At 45.1% G+C, this 13,993-nt stretch overlaps 1 protein-coding gene across 1 annotated transcript in view; it reads right to left on the bottom strand.

The window, feature by feature from the left end:
- AKAP6 (A-kinase anchoring protein 6) overlaps positions 1–13,993 on the bottom strand; it is a 606,671-nt gene that overhangs the window by 275,120 nt on the left and 317,558 nt on the right. Inside the window, exon 6 of the mRNA XM_069730511.1 lies at positions 706–802. Coding sequence (XP_069586612.1) covers positions 706–802 — 97 coding nt within the window. The remainder of the gene's footprint in view (positions 1–705; positions 803–13,993) is intronic.

The raw sequence follows: 13,993 nt of genomic DNA, 5'->3' as shown, positions 1-13,993 counted from the left end.
TCTATGCATCCCTTGCACCATTAGGTGATACCATTATACTACAAAAATATATATCTAAAAAAAAAATTGGGGGGGGGGGGAACATTTTTGGCTATGTATGTATATGCGTGCATGTGTCTGCACTCCACATGAATCATCGTATTATCTGAAAAAATATACTATTGATTTACATACCATCTTTCTTCATTCTGTAATGCATCTTCTTTTTAGTTGTTTTTATTAATTTTTGTTAAAAATAAAGATTTTTGAATACTACACTGCCTGCATGGGAGTCATATTCATGTGATCTGTCAATCAAAGTGCTGGAGAGTGGCTACATTATAGTGAATTAAGTCTTGAGCGGTGACTCCACTGCTCCCTGCATGTTCCTTTTATTGAAAGCAGGCAGCTCCTAAGAGGAAATAAGTTAATTTTTTTCCCAGGAGCTGCACCTTCAGTCAAACAGCCAGGTAGCACTGTAACACTATTTACTTGTGATTTACCCTATAGCTGCAGGTAAATAGCATTTTCCAAGGTCACAGATTCCCTGTAAAAAGAAGTAAATTGTGAAGTTGTTTCCTTTTACAAGCACTTTCCAACTTTAACAATTTCAGGAGATGAGACAACCCCTTAACTAGTTGCATAATGTGCTACAAAACTGCCATGTGTCATCTTTTATAAATGAAGTAAAAATATTACATTACTGTTTTATATGGGCTCCAATACCTGGTCTGTGAGAAACCAGCACTTCCATTAGTCGGTGACCTTCTTCCAACACTGCATCCTTAAGCGAACTGTGACCGTCCACGCTTTGCTTGAAGTTCTACGAGAGAGAAAAAAAAGGTCATGTTGACTGCAAAACAGTGACTAATCACTTGAACTGTAATACTCATTTAGTGTAAGGCTACTTTCACACATCAGGTTTTTTCCATCAGGCTGGATCCGCCGTCAAGCCGGCAACGACTAGCAGATCCGTCAAAAAAACGAATCCGTTTAATCAGTTTTCCATCCATTTCATCCGTTTTACGACGCATCCGGTTTTTAAAAACGCCCATGAGAGTCTCCCAAATGTGATTGGCTACTGAAAACCTATATATACTGTGTTCCTACAGCCCATCTTTGACAGATTGTAGAGTAGCAAGTGGCTGGAGAGCAAGATGGAAAGCGTTATTGCGAATATTCTGAAGATCAACGTGGATTTTACTGTGGAGTCGAATCGTTTGAGAGTGATTGTTCTGGAGAAGGAGCGAGAGAGACAGCAGCGCATCATGCGTCAGCGGCGACGGCGTTTTGTGGATCCATCCCATCACAGAGAATTACGTGGGGAGTCTTTTCAACTTTACACATAGAGCTACGAGGAGACCCGGAGAAGTTTTTCAGCTATGTGCGGATGAAAGCTGAGAACTTTGATGTGTTGGTGAAACGGATTGGACACCTCATCGCAAGAAGTGATACCTATTGCCGTTTCTCTGTTTCACCTGCAGAGCGTCTGATGGTGACTCTACGGTAAGCCATTTCTATTGTTTTTAAATATTATGTTTTTTGTATCTCCAACTGTTGTAGCTGACTCACATCTGTAATGTTATTACTGGTATTTTATACAAATTTTTCCTTTTTTTGTCACATATTCCTTGCAACTGGAGAATCCCTTTCATCACTACATTTCCAGTTCAGACTTGGGATTTCGATCATATCCAGAATTGTCAAGCACACCTGCCGTGCATTGTGGGACTCTATATGCGGAATTTATACCACATCCCACAAAGGAGTTGGCTGGAGATCGCAGACAAATTTCTACAAATTAGTCAGTTTCCAAATTGCCTGGGAGCTGTGGACGGGAAACCGATCCGCATAGACAAGCCTGCTGGATCGGGATCGGAACATTTTAATTAAAAAAAAAATATTTCAAATATTTCTCCATTGTGCTTATGGCCATCACAGATGCTGAGTACAAATTTATTGCGGTCGATATTGGGGCGTATGGACGCTCAAATGATTCACAAGTGTTTAAAGTGTCTGCTATGGGGCGCCATCTGTATGGAAACACCTTTGAATTTCCACCTCCAAGACTGCTTCCTCAAACCTCGGGGTCACCAATGCCATTTGTTTGTGTTGGAGTTGAAGCCTTTCAATTATCTGAGCACCTGCTGAAACCATACTCCAGTAGTGGATTGACGGCAACTAAACGCATTTTTAATTACCACCTAACACGCGCACAAAGAATGGTGAAGTGGGATTTTAACTGCAAAATGGAGAGTTCTCTTGACTGCTATCAACCTCAAGGCTGACACTGTTGACGAGGTGGTAAAAGCTTGTGTGGTCCTGCACAATTTTGTTATTTGCAAGGAACAGATTTCCATTGAAGAAACCACCTTGCATGACTATCAGAACATTACTTTTAGAAATTCTGTGGCAGTTTCAAGAATGAGGGACAAATATGCTGAATACTTCATGTCTCCTCAAGGAAGAGTAGACTGGCAGGATGAGAGTTTGAAAAGTGTTTTGTACATTTTTATCAAAATTATTTCACCTTGTGTTACCCAGAGAATTTTATCAGGTTGGGAATTTCCCAAAGTTTATTACCTCTCTCCCAAAGTATTGTACCTGTTTTACCCACTGTATTGTACCTGATTGGGATTTTCCCAATGGTTATTACCTTTTTTTAACCAATATTACCTTGTTTATTGCCTTTTTTAACCAATGTACTGTACATTATTGGGTTTTCCCAAACGTTTATTACCTTTTTAAAACCCAAAGTATTGTACCTGTTTTACCCATAGTAAACCTTATCATGTAATAAATGACACATTTTTTTTAAACCAAAAAAGTGCTTTATTTTATAAAAATTAACAAAACTTTCATAAATTTAAAACCTGTGGGGTGGAGATAATACTGGAGCTGCTGTCAGATTGGGACACTTCGACAGTGGGAATGTGGACAGAGGATGGTGGTGGAGAAGGATCAGGAGGAAAAACAGAAGGTGAAGGTGTGGAGAAAGTAAGAGAACGGGTGGACATGAAACCAGGAGTGGTGTTTGGAATTTGGAAGGTTTGAGGGGTGGAGTGGAGGGATAGGGAGACAGAAGAAGTGGAGGCTGGAGAAGAGGTATGTGTTTGGGGCAGGATGGGTGGTGTAGGAGACTGGTGGTACAGGCCACAGAGTGCAGGTTAGGTAGGGAGTGGAAGCACAAATGTGGTAGGGAACTGGTATGGGGCAGGATGCTGGTATGAGGCAGGATGGTACTGGGCAGTTTGCTGGTATTGGAAAGGGGGTGGCAGAGGGACAGTGGCTCGAGAGGGGGTAGGTGCACGAGCAACTACCGGGGCAAGTGGAGGGTCTTGAGAGCTAACCTGCGCTAGAGCAAACTGACAGGCTTGCATTACATGCATCTGCTTGTCAGGAGATAGCTTGTCTATGCGCTCGATAACCGCCTGGAAAAACGAGAGGTTAGGCGATCGACTTGCATTTGAATGCATCCTATCCAGACGCGTGTGCAACTCCAGAATACTGTTGCAGAGCAAATTAAAACCTGCAGTCATTTGCTCAGTTTCAGACAGTTCTGGAAGGATGCATTCAGATGCAAGAACTTGGGCGCATAGCTCTGTACCTGACCCCTCTGGCGCTGCCGCCCAAAACCCACAGGTGTTCTAGAGGTGGTGGCATCAGAGGGGTGGGGTAAAGGAAAAGCTATATCCTCACCAGCAGCTTCATGTAACGCAGTCAGCCACGATGCTCCAGCGCTGGTGGATGGGACCAAGGGATCGCATGTCAGGGAAGGCTGGGAAGGTGCAGAGGGGTTGGGTCTGTCTGAGTGTCCCTCGGTGGCGGACTCCTGAGGGATCGCTTCAGAAGGATTCAACTCATCAGGCTCCCGAGTGCTGCAGATGGTGCTGTGAAAAAAAGGCAAAAAAAATGAAATGAATATATTGTTATTGCTTAGCCCTGGCTGAAACCAAAAATAAGGTTAGACATGTAAACATGTTAAAATGGAGGGGGAGGGGTAATATTTACCTTCTGCTCACCATTGTTGTCCTGAGGAACGACAAGGCTCGGGCATATTTATATCTGCTCCTGCTTCCTCCGGATCCACTCGGGGCCTGCATCTCTTTGTTGTATTCCTTCTTGAAGCGATCCCTGATTGACCGCCACCGCTTGACAATTCTTTCGCCTGTAAAGTGAAAACACAAATTGGTTAGTATACAACACATTACATCCAGCAACATAACTGAACTGTGAATACTTACGTGCTTAATTCTGGGCCCGAGCATCGAGGTCCTCCCAGTGGTCCACAAGCTGATCGCAGACTTCCTTCCAGAGCCGTCAGGTAACACCAAGATCAGCATGGCGGCGGTCACCCATGTTCCACAGGGGCTCCCGCTCTCGAACTAGATCAATGAGGAGGTCAATGTTGAGACCGGCCTCCTCACCATCCGACTCAGGAGCATGCTGTGAAGCCTGTTAAAAAAAGCAAAAAAACAAAGACATTAGACTCAAATAAAAAAGGGGGGAAAAAGGAAAAAAAAAAAAAAACCATGACGCTCACGCCGACGACCCTGGGAGGCACTTTGAGGACCTCTGGATCGAGCCCCAGAATCGGAAGACTAAAAGAAAAAAAAATTATGTGCTTGGATGTTGGCTTATGTGTTGTGTGTTCAGTGATGTCTGTAATGATCTGTTATGTGTTGTGTGTACTGTGATATCTGTGATGATGTGCTTCTGCGATGCATTTATTATTGTTATTATTATTTATTTATATAGCACCATTAATTCCATGGTGCTGTACATGAGAAGGGGTTACATCAAAATACAAATATCACTTACAGTAAACAAACTAACAATGACAGACTGATACAGAGGGGCGAGGACCCTGCCCTTATAGGATTACGGGGAAGGAGACAGTAGGTCAGGGGTTGCATTAGCTCCGATGGTGTTGAGGTGGCCACGTGGTCATTACAGGCTGTAAGCTTTAGATTTAGATACTTACTACACGCCCTTCCGTCTCCTTCTAGAAGCACCTCTGATGCTACATGTTCAGAATTAAAGCATATTTTCAAGTGAACATCACCAAAAAGATTAAAAAAAAAAAGATATATATTTACCTCACAGCGCTGATGATGCGAGGGAGGGCTCCCAGAAGAATACATAGCTTGCTGCTGGTTGGCTGTGGCTGTGGCTGGCTGTGGCTATAGCTGGCTGCTGGCTGTGGCTGGCTGGCTGTGGCTGGTCTGGGGCAGGTTCAGCTCTGCTGGTGGGAGGCTCCGGCTCTGGCTGGCAGCAGGTTCAGCTCTGGATGGTGGCAGGTTCAGCTCTGGATGGCAGCAGGTTCTCTTGCTGGTTGGTAAATGGTTGAGTGAAGGCCTACCTGGCTGGCTTTATATATGTTTCCTAATTGGGGGCTAGCCAATGTTATCTGAGCATGCTCAGATAAAAAAACAGACTCTGGCACCTGATCCATCATTTGCCGGATCCGGCACCTTCCAGCACCCATAGGCTTCCATTCTATCAAAAAGCCGGAAGCGTCAAATCGGCGCTTCCAACTTTTTCAACGGAGACAAAAAACGTTACTGTGTATGTTTTTGCCAAATGTCGGAAACAATATTTTTGCCATATCCGGCGAAAACCGGACGAAACATAAGGTCATCCGGCGCAATCCAGCACTAATACAAGTCTATGGGGAAAAAATGGATCCGGCGGCATCTTTTGCTGGATCCAGTTTTTCAAAAATTTTGATTATGCCTGACAGAAAAAACCTGATGTGTGAAAGTAGTCTAACTCAATCTTCTTTTTTATTGAATTATTGATCATTTTGTGTTTCCAACAAAACAGGAACATAAACATTGAACAGAGAAAATTCCAGAAGGCAAACAATTACAAAACTACAGAGTCCACAAGTGTACAAGAGTCATAATTAGGGCAATTTGAGACATCCAGTATATGTTGGCACAATGGGGTCCATATTATGACTGTGAGGCACGAGTTTATCATGTGTGCTCTATCCTTTAGTTTTAATTAATAACACAGAGAAACGTTATAGTATATGGCCTTATTCACATTACCGAGAGCCATGCAGACCTAATTCTCCCATCAAGTATATGGATCAGTGAAAAAAAAAAACGCAAATCTGTGTTGCATCAGTGTGCTGTCTGTTTTTCACCAACTGGTTATGAGGAGGAGCTTGGGAAACCACCATCAGCTTTTTTTCCCCATGCTTACTGCCTATAAGCTGCCCACACATCTTAGGTATAGTGGGATACCACTAATAATGGCCACTATGGAGACCATGAGTTGGGAAAACGCAACATTGAATGGAATGTTCCCCTGCCCAGCGTCTCAACATTAAAGGCATTGGCATCCCATGGATGCAGATTCAGGTGAATACAATGGTGGAACAGGGACCTTTTAAACTCCCTACTCCACCATTCAGTTAATGTGTCTAGGTCTAGGTGCAGAAGAGGCAATGACAGCACTGGATCGTGCCTGATGCACAAAGCCTTAGTCCACACACTGCACAGGCTGGAGCAGTGCATTGGAGAAAAGGAGCTAGGTAAAATGTTTTCTTTTTATTTTGTTAGTCCATTCTCATTGGGAGAAACTCAGGGAATACTACTTTGTTGCAGTGCTGTGAGGGTAATCATACAATGAGGGTAGCTGTGAGGCATGATACTGCGGGGGGCTCTGGTAGCACCATACTTTTTGTAAGGATGTGTGGAAATCATACTGTGTGGGGACTGTAGGTGCCATCATTTTGTGAGGAGAGCAGTAGGGGATCATACTGTGTGCGGGACTGTGGGGAAATTATATTGTTGAGAGGCTATGGCGCATCCTACAGCCCTCATACCGTGCCGGATGCTGTGGGGGCCGTGAAACTGTGGGGTGAGCTGTAGGTGAATTATACTGTATAAGGTTCTGTGGTGGCCATTATATTATATGAGTAGATGCAAGGGGATCCTCCTGTTGGGTGGGATAGTCTGTGGGGGCATCACACTGGAGAGGAGCAATTGTGACATAATAATGTAGGGGTCGCTAGGAGCATCATACTGTGTGTTGGAGTTATAGAGGGATTATACTGCGTGTAGGGGTTGTAGGTGTATCATACTGTGGGGGTGACCGAGGGCATCATACTGTAAGGGGCATGCTACTGTATGGATGTTGTGGGGGCATTGTACTTTATGGGAGGACTGTGAGGGCATTACACTGTGAGTGAGGTGACTGTGGGGGCATCATACTGTGCTTTTGTTCACTGTGAGGTCCTCATAATGGATGTGGGAGTCAGTGGGAGCTTCAGATTGCAGGAATCAGTGGGGGTCATCTTAATGTGTTGGGGGTGTCTCGAAGAAGCAAACGCGAAACGCATGTTGGTGGTGGTGTGGCGCGTGCTCTGCACTAATGGGACATGGGATGTTCTGTCTCCGCCATCAAATATTGTTACCCTGATTATTTGCTTGCATAATTGCAGTTTCCTCAGTATACAGTATTGATATATTCATGCCTTTATTCATCTGTGATGCTTTGGCTCCCTCTAGCGGCCAGAGTTATGTTGGCAGTTCAATCTTGTTTTTGTATTATCCATGTCTGATTCTCCTCCTCCTTTGCAATGCATTATGGTAGCTCAGCCTCCATTTCCCTCCATTTTTCCTTTCACTTTCTTCGGTTTGCCTTCAAGGAAAGACGCTTCACTTCATCCCCCTTGCGATTGCATTGCCGGTATGTCTTTATGCTTCCTATAGATATTTCTGCTCTATATTAGCTTAGTTTAACCAGTTGTACTCCTACTTTAGTCACTAGCCTTCTAAATGTTATGCATAATGTATATCATGTGTATGTATCTGTTCTATGCCATGCACTGATTCTATGTATATCATTGTTCACAGTTTCACCGCATCAATATACCACTACGTTTAATAAAGCACAGACTCAACCACAGTCTCCTTATTGGATCCCGGTATAGCAGTTTAGCTGACTGTATAGCTACGTATGAGCCTGCCTCAGCTAGTGATGACAGAACAGTGAAACGGCAGCCATCCAACTAGTGGGATTCAAGTCATCGGCTACACAGGGACTAAATACAGCTACAGCAATCTCTGCACAGCCAAGCACTTTCCCAAGACACCATGTCTCACAAATCGCATAGGACAAGATCTGTTACTTCCGTCTCCTCAAAGACAACATCCATCAGCAGCGCTGTCGCCATTGCCCGCGCAAATGCTGAAGCTGCCAAAATACGAGCGAGCTTTGCTGACCAAGAGATGCAACTTAAATTAGAAAAAGCACGCATAGATGATGAGAGAGCCGATCAAGAGAGAAGGTCGCAGTTAGAAAAAGCACGCATAGATGATGAGAGAGCCGATCAAGAGAGAAGGTTGCAGTTAGAAAAAGCACGTATAGATGATGAGAGAGCCGATCAAGAGAGAAGGTCGCAGTTAGAGAAGGCACGTGTGGATGCCGCCTTAGAAAGCCTAGCAGCAAAAAGGGAAGCTGCCGCAGCCCTCGCCGAATCAGAATTGCTAGAAGCCGCGCAAAATCCCAAGCTGCATAGCCAAAGCAGTACGTCGAGTCTGGAGTTTCCACTGCAAGACTCACCACAACGCACATCTCAGTATGTTAATGACCTTCCTGATCCAAACTATAACCCTGAACCAGTACCAAAACCAGAATACGACACCTCCAGCGAAGTGAGCGAGAGTCGTCACGAGGCTCAGGACAGAAACAAACTCGAAAATGTGAGGCAAAACAACTCTGCTAATGACTACCTTGCCCCTCATCAGGTAACCAACGTAGATCACCCTGCTGACGCACCGTACATCAGGCCGAAGCAATACGACACCGGCTGGCGCCACCATGAGGACACTAACAGGTACGAACGCACCTCACATCACTATCAGGGCGACCCATCACCAGTATACTCTGCTGACAACCGGTTCACGACAGAATTTGCCAAGTTCTTCACACGAAGTGAACTGGTTGCCAAGGGACTCATGAAATTCACTGACCGAGCTGAAGGTTACAGAGCTTGGAAAGCTTCCTTCCAAAATGTCATTAGAGACTTGGGGCTACAACACAGGGAAGAGATAGACCTGTTAGTCAAATACCTGGGAGAAGAGTCAGTCAAACACGCAGTAAGGATCAGAGACATTAATATAAACCGCCCTGAGACTGGCCTCAAAGAGATCTGGAAAAGGCTGGATGAGTGTTACGGCTCAGCAGAAGTAATAGAAAGAGCCTTGTTCAAAAGAATCGATGACTTTCCTAAAATATCTAACAAAGGTCTCCAGAAACTTAGAGAGCTAAGCGACCTGCTGAAGGAAGTCCAAGTTGCCAAATATGAGGACGACCTACAGGGACTTGCATTTCTCGACACAGCCAGAGGTGTTAACCCTATAGTCCAGAAGTTGCCCTACAATCTACAGGAGAGGTGGCTCACACATGGTTCCACGTACAAATACAAACACAGCGTTCCATTCCCTCCCTTCTCCGTTTTTGAAGACTTCATACACCAACAAGTGAGAATTAGAAACGATCCCAGCTTTGACTTTGCAATACCATATGCCACACCGTCACCACCTGCAAATCCACGCAGAACATCTGTGGCAGTACACAAGACTTATGTTTCTTCTTCAGGTTCTAATTACAGGTCTGCTGGCTGCTCCCAATCAGAGACAAAGGTGCAGGACCCTGACAAGCAGTGCCCACTTCATCAGAAGCCTCATCCTCTCCTGAAATGCAAATCCTTCAGGGGAACATCTATGCCAGATCGCAGAAGCTTCCTGAAAGAAAACGGTATCTGCTACAAGTGCTGCTAGTCCACAGCTCATCTCGCCAAGGATTGCAAGGTCAGTGTAAAATGCACAGAATGTGGCACCACAGACCATAACACCGCTCTACACCCTGGCCCAGCTCCATGGAGTACACAAAACACGCCAGCTGACAGTGAGCATGGCGGGGAGGAAAGGAACACTGATACAGCTACGCCAGAGATCACTTCACAATGCACCGAGGTCTGCAAAGGGACAATAGACAGTAGGTCCTGTTCAAAAATATGCCTCGTCAAAGTATACCCGAAGGGCCATAGAGACCAAGCTGTAAGACTGTATGCTATCTTGGATGATCAAAGTAATCGATCCTTGGCTAGATCAACGTTCTTTGACCTATTCAACATCAAAGGGCCAAGCACTCCCTACTCCTTAAAGACGTGTGCAGGTACTGTGACAACAGCAGGCAGGAAAGCTACTGACTACCAAATTGAGTCTTTAGACGGACAATTCTGCCTACCACTACCTACGATCATCGAATGTAACCAGATCCCAGACAATAGATCTGAAATCCCTACACCAGATGTAGCAATCCATCACGCTCACTTAAAACGAATAGCACACCTTATGCCAGAACTCGACCATCAGGCCCAGATAATTCTGCTGTTGGGGAGAGATATCCTGCAGGTTCATAAAGTAAGACGTCATATCAATGGACTCCACAATGCTCCCTATGCCCAAAGGCTAGACCTAGGATGGGTCATAATTGGCAACGTATGCTTGGGACGCATGCACGCCCCATCTTCTGTGACAAGCATGCTGACAAATACATTGGAGAAAGGACGTCCATCTCTGTTTCAACCTTGTAACAATGAGTTCCATGTCAGGGAACTGCCACACAGCATCCAACTACCCAACCATCTAATAGACTTTACTCACGACAGCAATATAGTGTCGGGAAGCTATGAGGAGCAGTTAGGGTGCACAGTCTTCCAGAGAACTAAGCAGGACAACCAAGTGGCAATATCGGTAGAGGACAAGTTGTTCTTAGAGGTAATGGACAAGGGACTCGTTAAAGATGAGACCAACAGCTGGGTCGCACCTCTTCCCTTCAAAACCCACAGACCACGTCTACCGAACAACAGAAATCAGGCATTACAACGTTTCTCCTCTCTCATTCGTAATCTGCAAAAGAAACCAGAGATGAAAGATCACTTTTTCTCCTTCATGTCAAAGATTTTTGAAAACCGTCACACAGAACTAGCTCCCACTCTCAAAGACTCTGAAGAATGCTGGTTCCTACCCATGTTCGGAGTATACCACCCTAAGAAACCAGGTCAGATCAGAGTCGTGTTTGATTCCAGTGCTAAATTTAATGATGTCTCCCTGAATGACGTTCTGCTGACAGGACCAGACCTCAATAACAAACTACTGGGTGTACTTATGCGCTTCCGTAAGGATTCCATTGCCTTCATCGCTGACATCCAGTAAATGTTCCATTGTTTCCTTGTGAGAGAGAGAGACAGGAACTTCCTAAGATTCTTCTGGTACAGAGACAATGATCCTACTAAAGAAGTCACAGAGTATCGCATGAGAGTGCACATCTTTGGTAACAGTCCTTCACCTGCAGTCGCCATTTACGGACTCAAAAGGTCGGCTCAGGAAGGAGAAGCAGAATACGGAGCAGATGTCAGACAATTCATAGAAAAGGACTTTTATGTCGACGACTGTCTAAAAGCCATGCCTTCAAATGAGACTGTCATCAGTCTTCTCAGGAGAGCCCAGGACATGCTTGCCTGCTCAAACCTTAGGCTTCATAAAATAGCCTCAAACAGCCAAGAACTCATGCAAGCGTTCCCATCTCAGGACCTATGTAATGGTCTCAGAGACCTGGACCTGGGGTCAGACCCCGCACCAATGCAACGCAGCCTCGGGCTTCTCTGGAATCTACAATCAGACACTTTCACCTTTCAGGTCAGCCAGGAAGAAAGGCCTTTCACACGTAGAGGCGTCCTGTCTACCATCAACAGTCTGTACGACCCCTTGGGTTTCGCAGCTCCTGTTACTATACAAGGCAAGGCCCTACTAAGAGACTTAACTAGGGAAACATCTGACTGGGATGCACCTCTGCCACCTGATAAGAGGATCCAGTGGGAAGAGTGGAAGAACTCGTTAGCGGCACTCTCCAACTTGCATATGCCAAGACCATACACCCCTGTGCCATCTACTGAGATACAGAGCCAAAGACTGTACGTATTTGCAGATGCTTCTGTCAAAGCAATTGCCGCTGTTGCCTACCTCAAAACTGTAGACTCCAAATGTCAGTGCCACATTGGTTTCGTCATGGGAAAGGCCAAACTCGCACCACAACCAGAGCACACTATACCCAGGTTAGAGCTTTGTGCCACAGTCTTAGCCGTTGAGTTAGCGGAGTTCATCGCATCCGAAATGGATATCGACCTGACACAGGCCAAGTTCTACTCAGACAGCAAAGTAGTCCTGGGATATATCCACAACGAAACCAGGTGATTCTACGTTTATGTCAATAACAGAGTGCTACGAATCAGGAGATCAGTTCATCCAAAGCAGTGGCATTACATACCCACAGACCAGAATCCCGCAGATCATGCAACTACAGCAGTTGACGCAAGTCGACTAGGAAGCACAACGTGGCTCTCTGGACCAAAACTATTGTACATGGAGGAATGTTTTCCAGACACCTTTGAACTAGTAGGAGAGGACTCAGATGCTGAAATCCGCCCTCAGGTGTCTACACTACATACAATGACCTCTGTTATCCAGCTTGGATCTTGCAGGTTCGACAGATTCTCAAGTTGGAAGTCACTTACTCGAGCCATTACCTGCCTGACTCATATAACTCGCTCATTCAGGACCACCAGAACTCGTGACATGGAAAAATGTAAAGGAGCAGCGAGGCTCACCCACGAAAGCCTAATCACCTTCATGGCTGAAGCTGCAGCTATAATCAATGCGAGACCCCTGGTTCCAGTTCCTAACGACCCTGGGGAGCCCTTGTTATTGACTCCAGCTACTTTACTTACCCAGAAAACGGGACTGTCCAGTGCCTCTCCAGGAGGATTTGACGCGAAGGACCTCTACAAGCGCCAATGGAGACAGGTACAAAGTCTTGCAAATACTTTCTGGGACAGGTGGCGCAAACAATATTTGTCTACCCTGCAGCCACGTACAAAGTGGCAATCTACTAAACCTAATCTGAACATAGGTGACCTTGTTCTTGTGAAAGACTGTCAGATTCACCGGAACCAGTGGCCACTTGGTCTAGTTACCGCAACATTCCCGAGCAAGGACAGCAACGTCCGCAAAGTTGAGCTAAGGATGACCAAAGGGAATGAACCTAAGACATTTTCCAGACCGGTATCTGAACTGGTCCTACTGTTGCCTTCGGAAGAAAGGAGTAGTGACATCCGTTGATGCCAGACGGGGAGTGTTCTGTCTCCGCCATCAAATATTGTTACCCTGATTATTTGCTTGCATAATTGCAGTTTCCTCAGTATACAGTATTGATATATTCATGCCTTTATTCATCTGTGATGATTTTGGCTCCCTCTAGCGGCCAGAGTTATGTTGGCAGTTCAATCTTGTTTTTGTATTATCCATGTCTGATTCTCCTCCTCCTTTGCAATGCATTATGGTAGCTCAGCCTCCATTTCCCTCCATTTTTCCTTTCACTTTCTTCGGTTTGCCTTCAAGGAAAGACGCTTCACTTCATCCCCCTTGCGATTGCATTACCGGTATGTTTTTATGCTTCCTATAGATATTTCTGCTCTATATTAGCTTAGTTTAACCAGTTGTACTCCTAGTTTAGTCACTAGTCGTCTAAATGTTATGCATAATGTATATCATGTGTATTATGTATCTGTTCTATGCCATGCACTGATTCTATGTATATCATTGTTCACAGTTTCACCGCATCAATATACCACTATGTTTAATAAAGCACAGACTCAACCACAGTCTCCTTATTGGATCCCGGTATAGCGGTTTAGCTGACTGTATAGCTACGTATGAGCCTGCCTCAGCTAGTGAGGACAGAACATGGGACATATCTTTAGGATATGTGGGATTTGAGACCCAGGTCCTTTATACACACTAAGGCGATGATACAATGATAGCCACTGTACCTATTCCCATTTGAAATATGCGCTGAGCACTTTACTATATATTTGCCCGTTGTAACTGGAGCAATTGCACCACTTTCTACCTGATGTTGCTGCTTTATGTGT

Source organism: Ranitomeya imitator, chromosome 1, assembly GCF_032444005.1.
Source record: "Ranitomeya imitator isolate aRanImi1 chromosome 1, aRanImi1.pri, whole genome shotgun sequence".
NCBI lineage: Eukaryota > Metazoa > Chordata > Amphibia > Anura > Dendrobatidae > Ranitomeya > Ranitomeya imitator.
Note: the sequence above shows the minus strand (reverse complement) of the source record. Positions and strands in the feature narration are given on the sequence as shown.